At 43.5% G+C, this 24,464-nt stretch overlaps 2 protein-coding genes across 11 annotated transcripts; one reads left to right on the plus strand and one right to left on the minus strand.

Annotated features, from left to right (window-relative positions):
• The first annotated feature begins 202 nt into the window (after positions 1-202).
• LOC131674914 (uncharacterized) lies at positions 203-15,546 on the plus strand. Its single transcript, XM_058953735.1, has 12 exons — positions 203-479; positions 5,471-5,777; positions 6,735-6,955; positions 8,002-8,246; positions 8,324-8,424; positions 8,492-8,759; positions 8,834-9,148; positions 9,235-9,460; positions 9,544-9,665; positions 9,749-9,859; positions 9,928-11,176; positions 11,551-15,546. The coding sequence occupies exons 2-12, from the start codon at positions 5,506-5,508 to the stop codon at positions 12,336-12,338; spliced, it is 3,918 nt and encodes a 1,305-aa protein (XP_058809718.1). The 5' UTR covers positions 203-479; positions 5,471-5,505; the 3' UTR covers positions 12,339-15,546.
• Positions 15,547-15,641: 95 nt separating this feature from the next.
• LOC131674912 (mitogen-activated protein kinase kinase kinase kinase 5-like) lies at positions 15,642-23,299 on the minus strand. 10 transcript variants are annotated; one of them, XM_058953724.1, is made up of 20 exons: positions 22,822-23,299; positions 22,449-22,506; positions 22,202-22,357; positions 21,897-22,129; positions 21,556-21,819; positions 21,277-21,472; positions 21,097-21,197; positions 20,958-21,025; positions 20,549-20,617; positions 20,020-20,058; positions 19,188-19,232; positions 18,813-18,883; positions 17,966-18,139; positions 17,122-17,499; positions 16,861-17,044; positions 16,509-16,789; positions 16,315-16,398; positions 16,126-16,218; positions 15,900-16,026; positions 15,642-15,812 (listed from the first exon to the last, which is right to left on the minus strand). In XM_058953724.1, the coding sequence occupies exons 1-20, from the start codon at positions 22,933-22,935 to the stop codon at positions 15,713-15,715; spliced, it is 2,835 nt and encodes a 944-aa protein (XP_058809707.1). In that variant the 5' UTR covers positions 22,936-23,299; the 3' UTR covers positions 15,642-15,712. The 10 variants fall into 10 exon arrangements, with proteins under 10 accessions (XP_058809707.1, XP_058809709.1, XP_058809708.1 ...); XM_058953726.1 differs by lacking the exon at positions 20,549-20,617; XM_058953725.1 differs by lacking the exon at positions 19,188-19,232.
• Between the last annotated feature and the right edge of the window lie 1,165 nt (positions 23,300-24,464).

Raw genomic sequence — 24,464 nt, forward strand, 5'->3', positions numbered from 1 at the left:
GGAGGAGGAGGAGAAGAAGAAGAAGAAGAAGGAGGAAAAAAAGAGCGGTGGCAGCGCGTGACTCATCTCCGCTGCAGTCTCTCGTTGCAATTCATCGTCACGATGATTGAGCTCCCACCGTAGGTGCCTCCCACCAGCGGGCCGCCGCCACCTCCTCGCGTTCTCCGGCCGCCGCGCGGCTAGTCGCGCGGAGCGCCGAGAGAGCTTGGGATAGTCGCGATTCGCGTGTGCCACCCGTGAGAGCGCGCGCGCGCGCGCCGGACACGATACAACATCAAAGAGCAAGCAAACGTGCCGTCGATGACTCACTCCGATCTCCGTGGTTTGCCGCCCGAGTCGAGCAGCGAGTCGGGGCTTTCGCGATCGCGCTGAGCCGCCCGACGACCCGAGGCGGCCGAGTGCGCGTGTGCGCGACTGGACTTTATTTCGGGGAGCCAAGGGAGGAGCACGACGACGGAGGCAGCAGCGCTCGATTGATGGTGAGATCGGCCGGGAGATAGAGGCGCGCGCACTTCGGCGGACGTGTGCGCGTCGCGCTGTCCCTCCGAGATCTGATGGGCCGCGCCAGCGCGTGGCGCCCCACGCAGCTTTTGTCGGCGCGGTCGCGTGGGTGGTTCGGTCTCGCGCAGCGCGCGCCGTCGAGCGGCGGCTCGGAATGTCGGAGCCTCCTTTCGGCGTTTCGGCCGCGCCAATTCCTCCTGCTGCGCGCGCGCGATCTTCGAGAAAAGGAGCGCACATCGGAGAAATCCGACGGAAGGCGCGCGCGCGCGCGCAGCGTAACAGGGGCTTGGAAAGCGTGCGCGCACGATATACAATCCGACCGCATCGTTGCGTTGCGGCACTGCGGGATAGAGAATCGACGCAGGTATGCTAGTCTCTCTCTCTCTCTCTCTCTCTCTCTCCCGCTCTCGAAACTCATCCCGTTCGCCGAGTTTCCATCCAAGGAGCGTTTCAGTCTTCTTCTACCTGTTGCCGCCGCCGCCGCTCGAGCCGTGGCCGTATTAGCGCGAGCGCGAGCGAAGGCCACATCGTGCCGCGACGTCGTCTTTTTACCCACGGGCGCGGTGATAGTGCGCGTGTGCAGTTGTTGTCGTCGACACTGTGGTATCTGAAATCGCTGTGCCGACAGTGTGCGCGTCCGGAGGATGGGACCGGAGCCAGCCTCGAGGTAACGATCGACACGCACCGCCGTCGCGTTGCGAGCTTTTCGCGAGGAGATTCTTCGAGCGCGCGACTCACTGGAGTACAAGAGATCTGCGTCGAGAGGGGGGGGGTGGAAGGGGAACTCCTTGGAAAGCAGCGCTGCATTTGTATTTTCTGGCCGCAGCCACGTCTGGTTCGCTGTGTTCATTACGACATTCCTATTTTTTACTTATCTATACTCGTCGGACTTATATATACATCGACGATCGAGTGTATCACGCGCGTGGACAGCGAGTGCTCGTTTTCAATTTTTTGGCGATGAGTCTCTTCGCAATAGTAGTGAGTAGAGGAAAAAATCGATCGCACGGAATTGGAACGCGAGACGAAAGAAGATTCCGCGAACTTAGTGAGCCACGAGAACGTCTCGTTCCTCTCGAAGGCGCCACGACCGTTAGCCGAAAAAACAAGAAAATAAGCATCGAGCCGCGTGCCGGGCGACGTCTCTTATCTGTTCGAGACCTGTCAACTGGAACATAGGAGTGCACTCCTCTGAAATGCCGGTCGTTCGTCGCGGGCGTGACGAGTTGGCGCGCAGTTCAAGCACGCCCGTGGAATCCGAAGCTCGCCAGCAATTGCACCGCGCGCCTGGTAGGTGGAGATGCTAAACGACGTCGCGCGGTAATGACCGTGGCAATTACCACCCCTGCGTGGACCGACGCGAGCGGTTAAACGAGATTATCCGTGTCGCACTTGTCGCGTTGGTCATCGAGGGCCTGCATTGTTGCGCAAACGCGGACTGCGTCTTCGACGTTGTGAAAATTGCAAGTTCCGTAATGCCATACGACTCTTGCGGCGTGCCGTGTCATCCGCGAGGCTCCGACAATTTTCATTTTTTGCGAAACGATCTCTTCCTCTGCTTTACGCTGCTTGGAAACGACAATTCGCGCTTTGTTTTTCCCCCAAGAGAGTAAATAAATAAACAAATGGTGAAATAAAATGAGCGAGACTCGGTTTCGCGAGTGCGCGCTTACGTAACTGTTTCCGATTGCGTCGGCGGTATTTAAAAAACCATCGTTGTCGTTGTCGTCGACGATCGGCTGGTAGGATTATCATTGTTTCGTTGTCTTTCGAAACGCGTTCGAAAACGATCGCCAAATAAATTCAATGCTAATCGGCGAACGAAGTTTCCGTGTCGCGTGCTAATGGTCGGCCTAGCGTGCGACATCGCGCCGCGCACGCGTACAGCGAAAGTCGCCTACGGCCGTAATATACATCTGCGATAAGATAATTGCTCCGAGAATAAAGATCTCTGCGCGATATATAGACATTCGTTTCGACAAACAATAGGATCGTTACTATATCTTTAGCGAGCGCCGGCGGTCTGCGTTTCCTCTATTTTTTTTTCTTTGCCGCGCGTGCCAGCTGCAATTGCGATTTCGTGAATGCACTGCGAGATTTCATTAATTGCCGCGGCGTACGACCGAACGTTGAGCTCCCAAATGGCGCTTTAATTGTGCTGCGCGCCTTGGAGCTCTTCAACGATCGCTAATCGACGACAAAGGCCCACTCTATTCACGGCCATTTGTGACAAATTGAAGGATCGATCCGCGGCCCTCTTTTGGCAAGGCGCATTTGGCGCACACTCCGAGTCCGCAATTATTACGCTCGCGTACACGTACGCGCAAGAGCATTAGCATGCACGCGTGCGCACTCGTGTGAGAGAGAGAGAGAGAGAGAGAGAGAGAGAGAGAGAGAGAGAGACGTAAACAAGACGTTCCTGCTCGCCCCTCATGCAATAAAGGGGACGCGGCTGATTTTATGACTCGCTTTCTCCGAATCACGCGCGGAACGGCAGAATAAAAATCGGCCCCGCCGCGCGTTTCTATTTCCAAGTTCACTCGGCCCAAAAACACACGACGAGGGAATTATAACGTGGCGATGCAAGTGGATTTTCCGTCCGCGCGTCTTTGATGGTCTATTTGAGCGACTGCAGCTCGGGATGTCAGGGCGCTTTTACCGCCTTGAGCTACTCACCCCTCGAGCAATCACACGCATACAGACAGATGTACGCGTATGCTCCTCGCGCTGGGAACAAAGAAAAGGCAACGCGTTGGTTCGGTACATCGATCGGAGTAGTCCCGAACGATTCGCGGCAAGTTTAGCGAGCGGCAGCCGTAAATCCGCTCGGCGGTTCTCGAGCGCGCTTCGAAAGCTCGACTCGGCGCATCCGCGCGGGGCCGCGCCGGGAGGCCAATAACGCTCGCCGTCCGCGCGATGCGGGCGCGCGATGTCGGCGCCACTGTCCGTGACACCGACGGAATCCAGACGGTTTCCTGCGATCCGGCTTGGCGGAGCGTTGCCGCCCGGCCAGAACGACGAGCGATGTCGCGCGTCGACGGGAATCGGACCCCGCGTCTGCACCTTGCGCGGCGCAAAGTCAATGGTCGAAAATATCCGTGACCTGCCCGCCCTTCCCTCGCTCGTCCGGCCGCAGCCCGCGAACGAGAGCCTGTTTTCGCTCGGCAAACAACAGCTGAGAAAATCGAGCTTGGGGAAAAAAGGGAAGTTGCGAGATAAACATCCGCCCGCGGCGCGGCCGGGGGTCTTTTTCAGGCGCGGTTCAACGAGCCCGAGCCGTCCCTCCGTTCGCCGCGTCGACTGCTCGGCCCGCGATCGAGGTCGCGCGCTCTTCGGCAGCGCCCAGACGAATGTCGAAAGCGCGCCGAGAGTCCATCGATCGCACTCGAGCAGAGGCGCCGTATCTCGCCACGTTATTTATATACATCCGTAATGGAGTGCATCGGCGTGAAGCGGCGTTTAAAGCATCCAGGGACACGCTCATCTGTATTATTTTTGGCTTCGGAGCCGCGCGATTATAAATACAAGCGAGAGAGTGCGTGCATTTGTCATCGTTTTTCTTTCCTTCCTCATAGGCCTCTTTTCCGCGGTAAAAGTGTCAGGAGCGCTGAAACAGCCTCCTCTCTGCATTAGTTTGTCCGGCAGGTGGGCGCCTTCTCGCAGCTTCGCCGCGAGTGAATTTCCATTCCTCTCGTTCCGCGCGCTGACGCTGCGACAGCTTGATTCACCGACCGACGATTCGTTTGTACTCTATCGGGCGTACGCGTGTACCGCGCCGATCTGACTCAGCCGGCTGGTGGCGAGATGACAGAGCGGAGGGTGAGCAGATTTTAGTCTTAGTTGCTCCTGCAAATTGCACGCATGCCCCGCGAGCGTTGGGGGGAGGGCTCTGGCGTCGAGTTTTATCAGCGCCTCGATAAGGCCAGCGAATTGAGTAACGCGTTCATCCGCGAGCGCGCGCCCGTGAATCGAACGAAAAACAGAAGAAAGAGAATAACGAACGAGAGGTCGGCCAACGCACTCGGGCGCGCGTAACACATTCAATCTCATGTACATGGTTTCGGAGTTAATTGGGTCACGCGCGTACGTCGCCAAAGTTTTTCTCATTCTTCTTTCGTTTTGTCATTCGCGCCGCAGATAAGAGCGTTTCTTCTGTTCCTTTACGTAACGAAATCAGACGTCTTACGTTCTTCCGCGCGGCTCGCTGACACTGAAATATACGGTCGAGTGACCTGCTTCACAAGGACAATTAGAAACAGTTCTCGAATTGATTAACAAAAAAAAAACAAGGAAAACGCTTGTCGGAGTTGTGAAATCCGGAATCTCGTCATTCTTATTAATCGACCTGGTGCTGGGTGCGTAATACGCGCCGGAACTAATCTGGATCGCCGTTACCAAATTCCGACAGAACAAAATAAAAGCGAGAGAGAGAGAGAGAGAGAGAGAGAGAGAGAGAGAGAGAGAGAGAGAGAGAGAGAGAGAACGCGTACGTACGCGCGTAGAACGTTAATCCGGCCTGTCCGATGATATTTTATCGTTTTATAATTAGCCGACGTCAGGCGTATACTTTGGGAAAGGGAGAGCTTGGCGACACTTCACACGCAAATCCGTTGCCAAGCGTAAATAGTCGTTCACAATTCGCGCAATTCGCGCAATTCGTGAGACTGCGACTTCTTGCACGAGTTATTGTTTTTTTTTCTTTATAATCTAGAGAGCATGGGAAATTTTTGTGGGTGACCATGCGCACAGCTGCCTATTCCGGTAGTACAATCCTGCGCTGCATTTTACGATATTTAGGTTGTGAATTGACATGTTTACATAAAATAAAATGTACAAAAGAATAACGCAAATGTATATGCTGCTTCGCATTAATTATCTCATTCCGCGTGTCTCGACGTCTACACAAAGATTCCAACGATTTGGCGAAAAGCACGTGACTGACGCAAGAAAAATGATTTTGCCGTTGCAGGCTCAACGGCGGATCTGGTGCCCCAGCTGTTGGGCATGTTCGACGAGCTGGCTAAGCGTCCGGCGGCATCCGCGACAGCAACTGCGTGCAGTCAACAGCAGCCGCAGCAGCAGCAGCAGCAGCAGCAGAAGCACAAGCATCTGAGTTTCGCACAGAGGCGCGAATCGCGCGCGGCCTCGGTCGTCCTAGACATGTCGCCGGCGCCGGAGGATCACAGGTCGACCACGACCATAGATCTCGACGACAAGTCCAGTCCCAGACTATCACGCGGAAACTGCAGTCGCGATGGCTCGCCAACGCAGTTCAGGTTAGTTTCGCTGACATCCAACTGTCGATCGCGCGTAATCAGGACGACGAGTTCGTCGAGTTAGCGCACTTGGCTTAGCTGTAGTCGATATAACACGCCTCGCTGTGATCTGTGTAACAGGCAACCGCAGATCATCGGCGCTCGGCTGTGACGCTATACGCGGAATTCGATAAGCAGATCTTGTTGCACGTTGCGCTCTTCTCTCTCTCTCTTTCTCAGTCCCGCTTCTCCTGTTTTTTTTTTATTTGCGCGCGCGATCTTGACGCAAAACACTTGTCTCTCGCGCGAAACACTCGGCGCCAGGCGAACGTGCGCGTCCGCTTTCTCACCCTCTTCCGTAGCGCCATTAATTCATTTTTACTTTTGTTGTTTGTCAAATCCGTCAACAGAAAGAAATAGAGAGAGGGGGGGGGGGGTAGGGAGAAGGAGAGGGAGAGGGAGATTACCCATTCCAAAGAGGCTTTGGAAGTCCGTTAATCGGATTCCCCGCGTGCCGCACGCGTCCTTTTTGTGACGGTCGTGGAATGCACGTTCGACGTTTATTGTGCGTGTATGCCTTCTTTTTTTCCTATCCGAGTGCTAGAGGATTTAAAGGCTTCTCTCTTCTTTTCGTTTCTGTTGCATCACACATGCGTTACACATGTCGAACGTTGATACATGTCCGCACTCGGCGGTAATTGCGCGTGATGAAATTTGGGCTTTACCGAGCTGAAATTGTTCGACGGTGGAACGATAAATACGCTTTTCTGTTTTTATTGCGCTTAGCACGGTCCTCGCGTTACGTTAACCATTGTGCTCGCGGTTCCACGTGTTGCTCACCACGCCGATACGTAACCGCGCTCGCGTCTGTCGGACCGAACGAACGCTGGCTGCGATCCCGAGAGCGACGCACCGTTCTCTCGCGCGATCTCGATCTACGATACAAAATTTCATCGGTAACTCGAAACACGTCGACAGATACGGCGCGCAACGTCGCCATCAGCAGCAAAACGGCAGCAGGCCGGTGTCGGGCAGCTCGCTCGGCTCGTCGAGCTCATCGAGCGGCTGCAGCCTGAGCAACCTCCACCAGCACCATCATCGCCATCGTCATCCGAGCAGCCACGGCAGTTGTCCAGCCGCTTGCAATCCTTATTTGGCCTCGGTCGAATCGCTCGCCGATACTTGCGCCAGTTCTCAAGGTGAGCGCGCCGGCGTCTATCCGCGGCGGATTCGCCGCGCGGCTTTTTCGTATCGACTGCCTCTTCGCGACGGCTCGCTCGTTGACACGTAGTCGCGCGCGCGAATCAATCGCTCGCTATTAGCATTATTGCGTTTAGGCCAGTCGACGTCTTGTTTTTTCTTTCTTTCCCGGCGACGCTCGTCGCGCACTTCGGCATCAAGTTCGCGCAATCGCGATTACAACTTTAATTGGAGCTACCTACGCACAACAGCTTCCGCGCGAGCGTCATATCTGTACACTCGAGAGACAATGAACTCGAGCGAAGAAACGGACCGAGTCCATTTGGCACGCGACTCGCTTTTTTTTTTGTTTTTTTCTTTTGGCGCATGAGAACCTGTTGTTGCCAAAAAATTACTCGTCTCGCTGCGCGCGCAAGCTTTACGTAAATATACTTTCACCAGAAATTCAGCCGCTGCGTATGGAAGGAAAAACGCAATAAGCACTCGTCACTTCGGGGTTCAGTCAGAGCAAAGATGGTCCTTGGCGTGATAATTTTCTTTGTATCGCGGGAGCGCGACAAAGGCGAAAAAAAAAGAAGAAAAGAAACTACGACCGATAGAGCATGAAACGCGCGATTTTTCGCTGTTGTCCTCGACTCTGAATCATTGCGCGTCAGGCGACGCAGCATTCCGTTATCCCTTTCTTTCGCCAATGCAAAATGACAAAGTGGCGCGTGTTTTGCCGTCGAGGCAAGGAAATAAAGGCCTGGCGGAGGCACCTGCGTCCATATAGCAAACGAGATTAACATCTTGCCGCGAAAATTTTCTTCGTGAGTCGCAAGTGCGCAAAATAGCGGACGAGAGTTCGTCTTCTCGCTGTGATATTTCGCGTCGCCGTTCGGTTGCCGGCAGTCTGTCTCGCGAGATTGCCTTACGTCTGGGAAAAGCGCCAAACAGGCCGATCGGCTTGGTGACTCGAGTAGCGCACCGAGAGGCTCCACGGCGAAATAGCGCTTGACGAAAAGAAGGAAAATAAAGCGCTCCGCGCCCATCGACGTGTGCGCAGGCTCGGGTGACAGTGGAGTAGTGACGATCTCGGAGTCGAGCGGCAACGGCGTCGACACGATCGGCAGCAAACGCGAGAAGCTGAAGATACGCCTGTCGGAGGTAGATCGCGCGACGGCGGCGCGGCCGTTCGATCAGCGACGGCCACCTTACTGCGATCCCCAACGGACACCCGTCGAGAGGGTACTATTGGAGATCCTGATCACGGAGGCCGAGTACGTTGACAATCTGCGCCAAGTCATTCAGGTGTGTTTTGACGCGGTTAAATGAGCTTAAACGAGCAGCAATGGGAACGCTTTTACTAAGCCAAGCTTCTCGCGCAGGGCTATCTGATCATCTGGAGAAACGATCCTACCTCACTGATCGGCGAACACGAGCTCAATGGCTTGTTCAGCAATATCGAGGACATCTACGAGTTCAATAGGTAAGCGTACCCCTCGTCGACGCTTTTTTCAACGCAACAAACGTTCAATCACAAACTTTCGTTTCAGTAATTTTCTCTCGGCGTTGGACGCAAGTGGACTGGATCCGGTCGCAGTGGCGAACAATTTCGTAGAGCACAACGCCGGTTTCAAGGTCTACACCGAGTACTGCACAAATTATCCGCGGACGTGCTCGCTGTTGACCGAACTGAACAACCAGGAGGAGATCGCGCGAGCTTTCAGCGAGAGGCAATTGGCGCTGGCGCACGGCTTGCCCTTGGGGTCGTTCCTCTTGAAACCGGTGCAACGTATTCTCAAGTATCACCTGTTGCTCGAGGTAGCCTACCATTGCTCCTTCGCTCGAGCGATTTGGCCAAGAAAAATTCACGCTCTCATGTGTCTTGTGCGCAGAGATTGTCAAAGCAATTCGAAGTCGGCGAGACGCGCGAGGCAATCGAGGAGGCGCTAAAAGCGATGACCGGGATAGCCGAGCACATCAACGCGATGAAACGTAAGCACGAGCACGCGGTGCGAGTACAGGAGATCCAATCGCTGCTGTTGGGTTGGCCGGGGCCAGATCTCACGACTGGCGGCGAACTCGTAGCCGAGGGTAGCTTTCGTATGCGAGGTGCCAAAGCCCCGCGGCATGCTTTCCTCTTTGACAAGATGTTGCTGTTGACTAAGAAACGAGAGGACGGCTTGCTCGTCTACAAGGCTCACATTTTGGTTGGTTTTCTTTCAACGTTCCGCAGGGAAAAGACTCGATTTCATTCCTTCACTTGTGTATTTTTCTTCTTCAATGATTTTTTTAGTGTTCAAACCTAACGTTAATGGAGAGCATTCCCGGCGATCCGTTGAGCTTCCACGTGATACCGTTCGACAACTCTCAGCTGCAGTACAAACTTCAGGCTCGGAATCTGGAGCAGAAACGCGAGTGGACGCTGCAAATCAAAAGAGTTATCCTGGAGAATTACAACGCGGCGATACCCGCCCACGCGCGACAACTCGTATTGCAAATCGGTCAGAATAAGTACGAAGGTGAGGCCTTTTCTTTTCTTTCATTTTGTTTTTTTTTTTTTTTTTTGCGCTTGCATGCTTATTGACCGACTGTTGGTCTTTAGATGACTTGACGTCAGAGCGTAGTAGCAAGAAGGCAGACCGTGAGAGGCGGAGATCGGAAATCAGCATTAGGCAAAAATTGAAGAAAGGCAGAAAGAGCGATGTGTCTATTAGTACAGCTGACGTAAGTATTTTGAATATCTAAACAACGGCTCGCCATCACTTGAATCCGGGGTTGGGAATGTCTACAATTCAATATTTTCTCAGAATTCGCCAATGTGCTCCCGCAAAAACCAGTCGGCAGAGTCAATCAGACATTATGGTTCCAGGAATGACAACCTAAATCGGAGCTCCGAAATTCGTGGGTCAAAGATTAAGGTTCGTTATGATTCACTTGCTATGCATAGTCGATGACAATTCGTTTGAGTGATTCTTCCATTGATTAGAATCATTTCACGAGTTGGCGAAGGAAATCCGAACCAGGTTTCCAGTCCTACATTAACCTGAATCCATCGGACAACGAAGACGAGACGTCGGAAACGCCGACGACTCTGACTCAAGAGACTGTAAGCAGCAAAGACATTGATGAGCTTGATGAACAAACCAAAGAGAACAGCACCGAGCAAGTGAGCACGGAACAGCAAAGCGTCAAGGAGATCGTTGGTAATATACTGATGCAAAGCGAGGAGTTTCAGCGAAGGATTGAGAAGCAACAGACCTATCAGAAAAATGTTAGCAGTTTGCACAGCAATATTGCCAAACACGCTTATCAGAGGTGTAACAAGAGCGACACTTCCGAAGAGGAGGATACGGATAACGAAGACAAGCCGGATAATAACAGAACGAGATCGCGATTCTCGAGGAGGGATCAGTGTTTTGTACGAGCGGTCAATGCTTACAATCAACGAAGCTTCAGATCACAGTATGATAGCTTTCGAAACGTTGATGCGGAAGAGCCATTGATGATTCATCGGCAAAACTCTGCTCCAACGAAGACGTTGACGACGAAGAGTCCCAATCATGAGAAACGCTCGCCACCAGACACTTTTAAAAAGCCAAATTTTGGAGCCGGAAGTAAAATTATTCGCACGGCATTGCGTATTCGCGAAGATTGTGACTCGGCTTCCGATCAAGAGGAAGCCATTTACGAGGCGCCAATTATAAATAAAAAGAACGAAGATCCCGGCGGCGATAAAAGTAGCCTGTGCGCTTATGACAATCTGCAGAATTCGTGGCATGATTGCCTCGAACCAGATGAGCATCAAGACTGCCCAACTAAAGCTGCCGTCTGGCTGACCAAACTCTGCGAGGGTTTACCTAATCAACCACAAAAGTCTGGTTCTTTACCGCGCAGCTTTCAGATGATGAATCCAGCTGACTTGAGTCATGTCTCGAAATCGCGTTTTCTTCAGCGAGATGGCAAATCCATGAGCGAGCGCCCGTTTACAATCGCTTCCGACAAGCCTGCTGAAATTAATCTGGAAGATATGGAGAGATATGCATCTACGTGTCAAGGTTCAGCAAGAATAGCCAAATTTCCAACAACTGGATCATCATCGACGTTCTTCTGTTCACTCGACGATGCCTCCTTTACCGATGCGGATTCCGTATCGTCCAGGACAGCCACACTGTCTACCAGCACTTACGTGCATCCGGATCACAAGATTTACAGGGCTAATGGATCGGTTAATAAAGGTGAGTGATTCATGCGATTGCAATCTATTTTCGTGCGGAGAGGCCATGACGCAGAGAATAGCATCTTGTAAATAGCGATTGATTGGCGTACGTTTTCATGAATTTGTTTTTTTCTTATAGTTTCGCACTCGAAAGATATTTATTTTATTCAAATTTTGATTAGATAAATAATTCTTCGTAATTTGAAATACAAATGAGCCGTATATGATTCGATTATACTCACGACTGAACAAGTGCATTAAGCTATGCGTCATGCGAAATGAATCAACCGAAGCGCAATTACAATTTTATGAGTTAAAATCGAAAACTACATGCAAAACGTTAATGATGTTGTATAATCAATTGAAAGTAACGATGACGCAATTTGATCGCAGAATCTAACAATGATGGAACAACAACAACGATGACGATAACAACAGGTTCGAGTCTTCGAAATGTTTTCTCAAGAGCCAGTAGTCGCATACAGAGCTTGCGATCAAGTCAAAGTACTGAGACTTTGGACTGCAGCGAAGAGTTCGAGCGCAGCCGTTACTTCCGTTCGTTCAGCAAACGCAACAAGCACAAGAACTCCATTAAATCGTCATCGCGTGACGTTTCCGATGCTGAAGATGCTGTGGCAAGTATTGTCGCGACAGGCAATAATGGCGTGAGAGTTCACCTCGAGGTGCCATACCACCGTCAAGGTAGTCCTAGCTTAGGTGCACGAATAGCACAATCTGACTATGCCGATCCCAGCGTCCTCTTCTCGGAGAATCGAAAAACTTTACTGAAAGCCGAGAGTAGCTGCCCGATGTATAGTCAACATGAACGGGAAAAGGTGGTCGAAAACGAGCTGGATAGTTTTTATGAAAAGAGTTTCGAGACCATTGAGAATTACGCGGAGACGGAGGAAGCTTTTCGAGATAGTGCAATATTCAGCGACGGCGATTCCGCTGCCGAAGCTGCTCCAACCAAGAAGGTTCCACCTCCCATTCCTATGAAGAAGAAAATCCGCAAACCTGTTGTTACGCAGAAACCTGCGCATCTCAAATTGCGCGCTAGAATCGCTAGAGTATCACCTACCAAGGAGAAGCCAACAGAGGATGATGTATCGGCAGGTCAAAGTCAAATCGGCTGGGTAAAAAAGATGGTCGGCCAGTTACAGGCACAAGTTGATGTGTGAAAACTTCCACCTGTGACTGTGATTGGGAAGTTTCTAGGCGCGACTCCAGTGCGAGTCACGAATTTTTTTTTTTTTTTCGTTGTAGTTTTATTAGGTCTTATAGATTGAATGGGCGTACAGAAATGAAGAATTTAAATTATTTAATGACTCGATTATTTTTTTTTTTTTTTTTTTTCACTCTTTTTGTAAAGTAATTTGTGATAAAAAAAAATTGTTTCGTTTGATTTTTTTTAACTTCAATAACGATGATCTCAAAGATTTCATGCTAAATTTATCATTCAACTGTTCTTTCCATATAAAGAGTTTTGAAATGAAGGTTGTACAGCTGAGATACTATTATACGAGTAAGATAGCACTTTTGCAAAACTACGATTGTTCCGTCGATAATAAAAAAATAGCTATTACTGCCAAAATTTGAATAATGCAAACTACTCTTAATGTCAATTTCATTGATAAATTGTATAGATATCTACTTAATATGCAAATTTATTGAAGAGAAAACGTTTTCAAATAACTGAGTATACATATCTTTAGATCGCGTTGAATTGATGTGTTTGTTATAGCATAATGACTATTTAAAAGGGATGTTCAACTCTGTATTGTATAGAAGGAATTTACGAGCCAAAATTTGTTAATTAATACATAGAAAAATTTGTACTCACAAACTCGCGATAAGGCTGACATTTCTTGCTATTATTAGATTATCATTTATACAATGGTGCAAAAAAACCTCGATGCGTTCATGCTGATGCGATTTAAATTATTACAATGCTGGAATTGAAGAGAAATGACGGGACAAGTTGGCCATAATGTCGTGCGATAAATAAACTTTATGCATTTTTTACTACTATAGCTTTAGTCTCATTGCAAATAATTTTTCGAGTCTTTTTAAATCTACTGTTAAAAACTGTGTTATAGTCTAAACTTGCATAAGGCAAAGTACAAGTATTTTATAATTATCAAGCGTTACAGAGTAGTATGAAAATAATGAGAAGGATTTTCTGACATCGATGAAAAACCAGTTTAAGATTGAACTGAATTTCGCGGACACAGATCTCCATCCATTTTCAACTAATTTTTATGGATTTTCGTAGGTTTATTGTACATTTTTAATCGAATTTACAGTGAAAATGCTCGTATCGAGTTAAAGATAATAATAAATGTACTTTTACTGATAAATTACTTTTTTTCCATATTTATTTAATATCCTACATATCTTTTTCTAATTAAACAACATATCAGAAAATAAGAGAACAAGTAAAATGAAGATAATTTTTAGAAACAAGTTTTATTACGAGAAGTTTCTCTATGTACAGAAACATTGGCTAGTCGCTGTTACACATGTAAGCAAAATTATGCTAATCCATAATATCGCGACAATTTTCAATAATACAAGAATATCATGCATAATAATCACGATAATAAATAGATTCAATACTGTCCTATAATTGAATAAATTCCTATATTTTTTTCCGTTTTGAGTAAAAGAAGACAAGTTAAAATAATTAATTAATTAATTGTAATAATAATAGTGACGAAAAACAAGGGTAAAGTAAAAACAGGCGAAACAGCCGAAGACCCGAAAGCAGTGACGCTTCGTTATACACATTATGTACAACTGTGCTGGCAATAATTGCTTGCCATCCATTAAAACACTTCTCATAACATGATTTCTCTTTCTCTCCTAAATCTAAGTACTTTGCTAATCTCGACTTTCTATATTTTCAATTCGCTCTCTTGACTTCCAGTTTTCTTGCAACAGTCGAATTGTGTTACGCGACTCGAGTTGCACGTTTACGAAGAATAGAACACATCTCTTTAGCTACCTCCGCTCGGATGTTCGCCAAATTCATAAATCACATTCAACCATTATTTTCTGTCTCATTTGTGTAATTATATATATCTTTTTAGTAGATTTTCCCATCAAAATTATGTTATCAAAATATAGTTGGAGATAACTTTGATTCTAAAATTTAAAGATTGTCAAAGTGTAACACAATTAATTTTAAAGCAATTTTTACATGATTAAGAATTGTTAATTAAAGAACCTCATCTTTGTGTTAAATTCTAAAATTATTCTTGGAATTGAAATTCAACTCTATCCGAGCGTCTAAATATATAATTTTCTCTTTTTTGCTCTACGACTTTACTTCTTGTAGAACTTGAAAAAACAGCTTAAAGCTCAATCGTCTCCATAGAAGAAAGATAAAACTTAGCATCCATTAGAATTCGTAAAAGGTTTAAAATTATTCTACAGAGACGAAAATTTATTTTTATGATCGTTGATTCCCAAGTTCACTAGGGCACTTGACTTATTGCCCGAATAATAAAATATCATTTGGTATGATTGTGCGGAGACATAGCCGTATTGGTTTTGTTTCTCTTTTGTGGTCGATGCTGACAGGTACTTTTTTATCGCTGTGCTACTGTTTTCTACTTTATCTATAGGATATCTATCGTCTAAAATTTTTATTTCCTTGTTATCAATCGTTTTACCTGCATATATCGTTTTTTTTAAATCACTTTTATATACATTCTATTCGAATCTATAATAGACTCTTTTAACTGTTGAGTTTATTTTGAATTACCAAAGTCCCATAGACTTTAATTTCGCAATGAAACTTTTCTTAATAATTGCTTCAGTTGCTTTGTTGATTTTTGTTTACTATGATAATTTATCATTTTTTATAATATTTTTATTAATATGGCATTATGTTTTTGAAAGAGACTATATTGAACGTTATATTATTGTCGGATGTTTGTGCCGCAAAAATTCACTGCGAAATTAAAGATGCAATAATCACACAAACCACAATACAAATGGTTGCACTCTTGTCGATATGTCGGCGCTCTATGCCCTTTTACGAATTTCCATCTACGTAAAGAGGGAGGAAGACAAATGACTGACAAAACTTTCATGCTGTGCCCTCGAAACAAAAATTAAATTCGTTCTAATATGTATTTTCCACGGACTTTTTTTATTATCCGATCATACCAATCAAACGAATAGTCCTACCAGCTTCGGCGCTTCGTCGCAAGAATTAATCAAAAGTATATGATACCCGAGGAATGCAAAAGCTTTGATCTAGCTCAAAAGCTAGATTTGGAGTATTTTCTTCTTTTTGTTTTTGCTGGGCGATTTTCGTAGCATCTACATAACCGCAATTAATACTTACAAGTTGCTGCATCAACGCAGTGAAGAACGAAAAAAAACCCCAACATTTATATATATATATATATATATATATATATATATATATATATATATATATATATATATATATATATATATATACAGTCTACTCGTTGCAGTCTGCTGCGATTTATGTATCATTTCGAAAGCTCGCGCGCTCAGCTTTCGAACAAATTGATTTTTAATAGCTTGCTTCATGTCCCGCAAGGATGTAGAGATCGGCGCCTTCGCTCTCATTTAACGTGCCTGTGTGCATCAAATGACTTTCAAGCATGACGACTCTACACAAATAAAATTAGACACAATATAGTAGGAACGTTTAAAGTTGTATAAGTAATGGAATTGTCGATAGTTGTAGAATAACTCACTTGTCGGAACCTAGTAGGCGGTAGGTTCGGCTTGGATCACTTATCTCTTGCGTAATCTCACCGTTCTTAAAGCTACGACCTTGCATTCCGTGCTTATGAAAGGCAAGCACGCTATCCGGCAATACGACTGCAATCGAAAAGCATCGACATTGTCATGACATAGTGACCATGCAAATCAGTAAATCAGCAATTTAGCTGTGGACAACATCTTATAGTTTTCACTTACTTATCGATTCGATTTTGAAGTCGAATTGAAGCTCCGATATTTGTTTTTTACTGGTCCTCAGTTTCCCACTTAACGTTACAATTTTCATCCATTCTATAACAAAGACAAGCAACAACAACAAATTATACTCAAATTCGTGTCAGCCAACTAGTAATTAAGAATAATAAAAAAGCACGACAATCAACTTACTGTCGTAACAAACGAGAATGGCATCTTTCTCGAGCTGCGCTACACTAACAACTTGAAGAGTTTCTCTTCGTGGAATGACTGTTGCTACAATTAGAAAAATAATGACGATCATTAATAATTATCTCTCTAGAATCGAATACATATAATGAAATTAGAAAACTGCGATCAATTAAAAAGGGAGAAAAATATTATACCAGAGCCGTCCATTTCCTCGAGTTCGTCGCTATGGAACCAGCTCGCTCCGGAATTCATATTAATAAGATCAAGCTTCAATTTGTTTTGATGATAGGCCTGCTTGACCGAGACACACACCATTGGATATTCCATTTCGGGTGTGATAATCATCTCGAAGACGACGTTAAGCGGCGACGGCAACGAGCACTCGAAATACTTGAGTAGCATGAATTTATTCAGTGGATCGTACCACTGCATTAGGAATATACCAGCCGGCATTGCTCCACATAAATACTTGTATCTACAAAGATTCGAACTTGGTAATGTTAATAATCTACGATCGGCAAAGATAATGAATCAAATATAATGTACCCGTTATATGGGTTTCGACCAACGCAACACTTGGTGCAGCCCTTGGTGTCTGGCACTCGGGTGGTGAGAGCGAATTTCCTTGGCACAAGTCGCTCGGGTATCTTGTTCATGGGCAGCGAGAACCTATGTGTCTGCTTGCTGTGCATCGCCAGCAGGTCGTGCCTGTAGAGCTGCGGTGTTTTACCTTGACATATTGACAACCTTCGATTAATCTTACGGAACTTTCATTTTTGTGATAAAGGGCATTGTATCACTGATTACCTGACAACGACATAAGAACGTCTTTTATGACGTACATCCATATCGTTCGCCTTGGATACAGTTGATCTATAGCCGTTTCGTGAAGCTCATTCAGATTTAAATTGTAAATGCCTTCCTCGGCGGCGATAAGCAGATGCTGGTCTCGCGTGTCTGGATGAATCCAACTGGCCGTGCAATGTATTCTCAGAGGACAGCCGTTGAACACCTTGGAGAAACATGCTCCCATGTGAACTTTTGGCGTTGGTGGCAAGCCATTGCTGATCGGTCTTGGCGGCGTATGCCTCTTACGATCCCTTCTTCGCGGTGGCACTGGTGGTGTGTCCGACAAAAGATCTGGTCCTACTCCATCGTCACCATTGTCCGACGAGTCGTTTTCGCCTGAAAAAAAATTGGCGTTATGGATTTGCGTGAAAAATAACATTGGAAGTGTATTTTTCTTTCAAATTTCGTCTTGATGCTGTTATGTTCATCGGTGTTGCAAGATATACTTCCTTTGAAAAGCTGCATGCTCGTGTAGGTTTTCTTTTTGTTTGATATACAATGTGATGATTATAAATACTCCGTGCCATTTGTATTCGTTAATGTAAGAAAATATTGTTTATTGATGGTGTTTTCTTAGACATATTCATTTGAAAGTTCCTCGAAAAATATTATATGTTTCAATGACAATGCATTCTGTTAATACTATTCTACTTTGCGTATTTTCATAGGAAAAAAATGCAATAGCCATGCAAGCTACATACGATTAGTATATATATATACACTACAGCAAACTACAAAAAAGTTAATGGAAGACAAAAGCCGTGGAGCTTATATCCACACCTAATACACGTGCTCGGTTTACCATTAGACTGATGGGGAGATAGATCACGACGTTTGGTACTGTCGGATAATGAACGCTGTCTCTGCCCAGTCTCCAGCATCATTGACAATGATGTGCCTGCTTGTAGAGTCGCTGAGTTTCCAGACAACTCTTCCATCGAGCTGTGCAGTCGTCGAGGACTCGTCGTTTGCGACCCTGAGATTTAGGCCGTCTTACTCGTTTTTATACACACTCACCACAACGTTTTTTTTTTCTTTACTTAATACTTACTGCATAGTGCTCTGTTATGATACTAATTACTCTCCAAAAAATTCATTTATAATTTTAAGTTTGGCTACAATGCAAGAGATAATAGCTATTCGGTAAATGAATCAACTTTGAATAATAAAAAATTATAACTGTAATAATACAGATTCTCATTATTTTTAGGATTTTACATCTGTTTTAAGTAATTTTGATTTTGTTTTTGAGAAATGATTTAAAACTTTCTAAAATGACAAGTTTAATTATGATCTCTTGGAGTTGAGCCAGCATTTATAAGTAAACGAAAGCTTTTTATTGTAACGGTCATTTAAACAAATGCCCTTGGCTCCCAATAATGTTTAATACCACTATGTATATACATCACAATTTTGTACAAATACTCTTACGAATCCAATAACCATCAACATTTCCAAGCTTACCTATGGATTATGTAAAACGAATAGTTCAAAATTTCCATCTACCATTCCCCTCATACTCCTATAACGTTTTTTTACAGGAATTTACAAAAGCGTCGATTGCAAAAACACTCTACAAGCTACTAACACTTTCTTTCTTTTGTTCAATTACCAAGAAACTAAGTACGTATTTGTTAAATCAACCGTACCTTGCGAATTGCCATAGAAGTTTCGATGAATTTCGCAGTCGTTGGACGTCTCGCCTAGAGGTAACGTTGCTCTGAAAATAAAAGAAACATCAACTTATTCATCAGGTTATTCATACATGAGTTTATTCATGTAAAATTAATAATGTGTTTTCTAAAAGTAAACACAAATATGCTTAAACGAGCGAAATTAAACGATTAGTTTTAAAAGTATAGTCTTGTAAAAGACTTTACTTAAAATATATTGGATGGCAAAAAATAAATATCAAAAAATACAAGACTCTAAGATCTATGACATTTTTTCTCGTTTTCTTTTAAGCATATATATTAATCGAGCTTCGTTGGGAACATTTTTAATGATTTCGCTTTTCTACTTACTGCAACGAATACAGCTGGTCACAATGCCCGGCAATTGCATTTCCCCTGAACACACGAAAGTATCTATTTTTACTCTATTCTTGAATATTATTTTTCTTCCAGCCATGATTTTCAACTATTTTATATTCACATATTTATTAATGAACAGACTGGAAATGATTCCACAATTTTTGTTCTTTCATACGCTCTGTTACAGGGATGTCAATTTAATTATTAACAAATCTTTAAAATTCAAATTTATGTGCATTTATACAATTTTACAACATTAAAGGAGTTCCGTTGAAATAAAAGAGAATATATGAGGTATTTAGGTAAAATAACATTAGTTTCTAGTCTTTTTTCCTTTTAAATACCGAAGCTCGACACTTATTAAACTGATTAGACATATATTTCATTAGGAACATATGCAGGTAAAAATATATTTACTTAAATTAATTAACATTATAGTGAGTTATAACATCTTAGGGTCAAGCAAAGGCTGAAGCTTCCAGTGCGACGATTACTTCGAGACAAGCAGAAAAGAAAGCAATCGATATTCATGCAAACATAAACAATGATGAAAATAAAATCGATGAATCTCGAAAATTCCATGCTAAATATGTAATAAATTTGACATAAAAAATCTTACGTCTACCGATGAAAAAACAGATGAACAAAAACGGACCAAGACTGGAATACAATATTAGACAAAAACACAGACAGAACAAAAAAAATAAAAAAAACAAAAAGAATGATGTGCATTAAATTACTTTAAGAAGCGTGATGCGGCAGTGTATGTTAAAGTTAAGTCTGTGCGATAGCGTGTGCGAGGGAAAAGGTTACCTGCCGATACCTTAGCAACAACTCCTCGTCAATGTACTGCAATAGACTCCTGTAGGGAGAAACGATTACAATTACAAAATCATTCGAACATAAAAAAAACATCGATCCTGCGTTAAAAATCACTGAATTATTTGTAAAAAATGTTAATTCAAATCAAAATTAATCTGGAAATAAATATTTTATAAAAAACCAAAATACTTACTTTGAATGTAAAATAAAAATTGTAAGTATAAAATACATAACAAAAGATACTACTTTAATGTAACTAAATTGTACAAGAAAATTAACGAATAAAAATACAATGGCAATCAGCAAATAATATCATGCGGTTTTTTTCATTTTACCATGCAAAAGAAAATGAAAATGTGCACAATGTAAACGAAGTGTTTTTATGGTCAATGCTCAGCATGTATCAAATCTTTCATTCTATTATGCTATTAGATTAGAATTGATAATTCTTTTATTTCGTTTTTTTATTACTTCAAACTTATTTTAGTCATTTCAATTATTTTTTCCTTCACCACTGCACAATGCTTTACCTGAGACTCATACGAAAGATCTCCGTGCCAGTTTTGCTTCTGTGTTTGAATTTACTATCTGCTTCGACTCTACAAAGTTCACAAGAAGACGTTTGTCTTGAAAAATAACCGACACCGTTACAATACGACAAAAACAAAAAGAATGTCAAATTTTCTATCATCACAACTTTCACAGATCATCTACGAATTGGTTCCAAAAATCGAATTTACGATACCGCGTAAAAGAAATGAAGAGGAAAAAAGCGTATCTACAAGATTGAAATGAATGTTGAGCTTATATAAATGAAAGCTTGAAGCGTAAGATAGAAGTCGAACGAAGCCTCAGCCCTTCCCAAGAAATGATTCCTGTTTCGGCAATCGCATCGTTTTACGAATCGTAAACTATCGTAAATGTTGAGAGTACACTCACTTTTCTTGGCCATCTTCGAAAACAGATCCTATTCCGCTTTCTTGATGTGCATCACAGTTATTTGCAGTCTAAAATCATCATTACCATTACTCAGTACTACACAATCAGAGTGTTTGGAAAAATTATGAACTACTTGTACCTTATCGTTATTCATAATATCTATGAAATCCCACGTAGCCGGAGCTTGCCAAGGCGATGATGAATCTCTCTGCAACGTTCCATCGTCTAAATTCAATCGATCTACACAAGAACGAAGCAAAATCAATCATCCGTACGTTTACGTTGACATTTCGTTGATTGGATAACAATAAATCCTCACCATCGCTGTCTAATTGTGAGATAGGACTCTTTGGTCTCGCTTTCACTGTATGCCTCGAGGCGATTCTTTGCGGCACGTTAGCTACGTGTCCATCTTCGTCAGGCTCTAATTCCGTAAACGCATGGCTAAAGTTGGACACTTTTTCTAATAACTCTACAGCAAGACGTTTGCTCATTTCGCTTTGGAAGAACGCATGCTAAATGACACAATAAGTAGAAGAAAACACTATAAATTGAGATAGTTGCGATGCGTAGAAAGAAACCTTTTATCGTTACTCACCTGTAAAAGTTTATCTGCCGTAGGCCTCTTTTTAGGATTTTTCGTCAAGGCAATTTTAACGAAATTGTGAAACGTCGGACTCCATTTGTCGCGATCTTTCAGCGTGGGAGGCTTAAATCCAGATTTTGACATTAAAAATAATGCTCTCATTGGGTGGAGATCAAACATTGGAGGCTGTAGTTCTGCTAATTCTATTGCAGTAATACCTATTGCCCAGATATCACAGAGTTGATTGTAACCTCCTTTTCTCTCAACTGCTGCTACCTGAATTTCAACAATTTGTTAAAGATTAAGTTTTTACTTGTAAAAAGAGAATAAATTCAGACACAACTCTGTGTTACCTCTGGAGCCATCCAGTAAGGTGTGCCAATAAAACTTTTTCTTTTATTTATTGTTGCTGTGATTTGCGCTGATACTCCAAAATCAGCAAGCTTTACATCGCCTGATTCCGTGAGTAAAATATTAGCTCCTTTAATGTCTCGATGCATTTTACCCATGCCATGGAGATAGGCAAGACCAAGTAATGTCTCTCGACACATGTATGCTATTTGAATTTCTGTCAATGGACCAGTAACTGCAAAGCAAAACAAAATATAATGGTTACTCATCCTTATTTTCTACATTCCTGGTGTTTAGCAAGACTTACTGTGATAAATATCTTGGAGAGATCCACCACCACAGTATTCCATGCAAATCCACAGCTTGTCCCTCCTGAGGTAGCTGCCATAGTAAGCAATGATATTGGAGTGCCTGCAGTCCTTCATCATTAGGATCTCTTGTTGTATTATCGCAAAATCGTCACCTATAAGCAAAATAATAACACTTATTGCTGTTGGAATCAACTTATGGATTATTCCAGCAAAAAAGCACTGCATAGTAGTGTGAACACTTACCAGGTTCAAGTTTGATGACCTTGATAGCAGCCAAATCATTCATAGAGAGCCTCTTGGCCTGTGGGAATAGAGAGCAAAGAACAATTAACCAAGCAACTTCCTAGGTGTTCTGCTTAACAAGACAAAGCTTTCCCATAAAAAAGTGACTTTTCACTCAATTAGAACTGCTCACAATGAAAGCTAACGTGACAGTAACTGTAAGTTGTTCTCTATCGGAACGATTGAAAAAAAAGGGAACGAATTTGTTAATCAAGTAGTTCTGTTGTATCGCTTAAATCTTGCAGTTGATAAATGAAAAGAATAACAATAAATAAAAGCGTCACAGTGATAGGTAGGGCACACGTTTACGGACACACATGTGGTAACGACTCACTTTGTAAACATCGCCATAGGTGCCACTACCAATACGTTGGATCAGCTCGTATTCATCCTGAGGATTACGCCTGCTGATGTCGCTGGACAGGGCGTTCGCGTTAACGCCCGCCATTGCTTTACGTTTCCGTCGTTCAGGAAAAGACCTTTTAGCGGCTTTTCTAGCGCTCTATAGCTTCACTCGTCCAACATTCTACACATCGTCAGGGCACTCGATAGCTGCTCCACGATGTGCTGCCATTGACACGTTTATTTATTTATCGACGCCATTTTCGCATGTTCGAGTAGCAGCAGCGCTGTGCTGCTTTTTTCTCATTCAGAGAGCGCACAGATAGACAGAGAGCGAGAGAAGAGTTACCACACTCTACTCGACTGGACGACTAGTTTTGCCACTCGACTACTACTGCTACTGAGCTGCTGTTGCTACGATTGAGCACTTGCATGTTGGCAAAGACTAAAAGTGTGCAGTTGCAAGACTGAACGAGTGAGTGAGTGAGCGAGAGAGAGAGAGCGAGAGAAAAGGTGGGTGGGGGCAAAAAGACTTTATCTAATCTCCATGGGTGGGAGAGATTATAATCAGACAACGACTCTGAAGTCAGTCGACAGCGAGAAATCGGATTAAATCGACCTGTATTAACAATAGTAAAATTCATTTAAAATTTCACAATTTAGTTTTTGTTAATAAAAAATCCCAAAAATCGAACACTCTTTGATCAGTAGAAATTGAAATTGCGTAGCGTTTTTTTCAGTTTTTATAGAAATGAATGTGTTGAATTATCGGCAAACATTAGGCTTTTTATCCAAGTAAAATATTACAATCATTCGTTATAGAAATAAATAATATATTTTATTTACAACGATACGCACCTGAAAGATCAGTCGGTAACATAGATCTACACTTCAGTAAGACAAAACATATACATAATCACATATAATACATGATTCTTATAAGCTTTCAAGTGTAGTGGTAACGATGCGTATTGCGTGTGCAAGTAGGCGTGAAATATCTGAAGTCTATAAGTGGAAATCTATAACTTTTGTTACCATGCATCACTCATGCCGTCTCGCGGTATGTTAAAGAGCTATACTAGTCCAAATTGAAAACGTTCAGTCTCAAGTCTCAACTGTCAACTGTGCACATTTTAAAATTAGATAGAGGCTGCGGCTGCATCTTCGAAGTTTTCTTATTTGTAGCAAGTTGACGATACATCTATAGGTAAGCTTTCTAAGAAAGCTGTTGTTTCAATTATAATGGCATTAAATGCAATCACTCATAATTAAACAGTAACTTTATCTGCAAAGACATCGTTTTAGACAGTAATTGCCAATGTGACTTTTTTGAAAATTTTATTGACTTGTTTTTTGGGCATATCCCCTGTACAATAAACCCAGAAAATGTTAACTGAAAGGTATTGAATTGTCTGTAGGTATGTAGTCCTTTTTCTGATGTATCTCTTTTAGCATCAATTAATTTAAATATCTTAACATAGTATTGCGAAATTTATTGAAAACATTAAATGTAAAATCTGATTAAATGTCATTTATTGCGTTTTTATAATCTTATTGTAAGTTTAAGTAGCGCGTCTTTTCGTAAAATCCTAGTAATCAATTCGCTTCTTTTTTATTGATTAATTGATTATTGGT

Source organism: Phymastichus coffea, unplaced genomic scaffold, assembly GCF_024137745.1.
Source record: "Phymastichus coffea isolate CEN01 unplaced genomic scaffold, Cenicafe_Pcof_1.1 PCOF00338, whole genome shotgun sequence".
Taxonomy (NCBI): domain Eukaryota; kingdom Metazoa; phylum Arthropoda; class Insecta; order Hymenoptera; family Eulophidae; genus Phymastichus; species Phymastichus coffea.

Bases quoted from the DNA above. Each gene is read 5' to 3' on its own strand.
- LOC131674914 (XM_058953735.1), top strand. From the start codon at position 5,506: ATGTTCGACGAGCTGGCTAAGCGTCCGGCGGCATCCGCGACAGCAACT. The intron at 5,778-6,734 runs GTTAGTTTCGCT...ACACGTCGACAG, and splicing joins GGCTCGCCAACGCAGTTCAG to ATACGGCGCGCAACGTCGCC. The intron at 11,177-11,550 runs GTGAGTGATTCA...ATTTGATCGCAG, and splicing joins TAATGGATCGGTTAATAAAG to AATCTAACAATGATGGAACA.
- LOC131674912 (XM_058953724.1), bottom strand. From the start codon at position 22,935: ATGGCGGGCGTTAACGCGAACGCCCTGTCCAGCGACATCAGCAGGCGT. The intron at 22,130-22,201 runs GTAAGTCTTGCT...TTTGCTTTGCAG, and splicing joins TCTCCAAGATATTTATCACA to TTACTGGTCCATTGACAGAA. The intron at 20,618-20,957 runs GTGAGTGTACTC...TGAACTTTGTAG, and splicing joins TTCGAAGATGGCCAAGAAAA to AGTCGAAGCAGATAGTAAAT.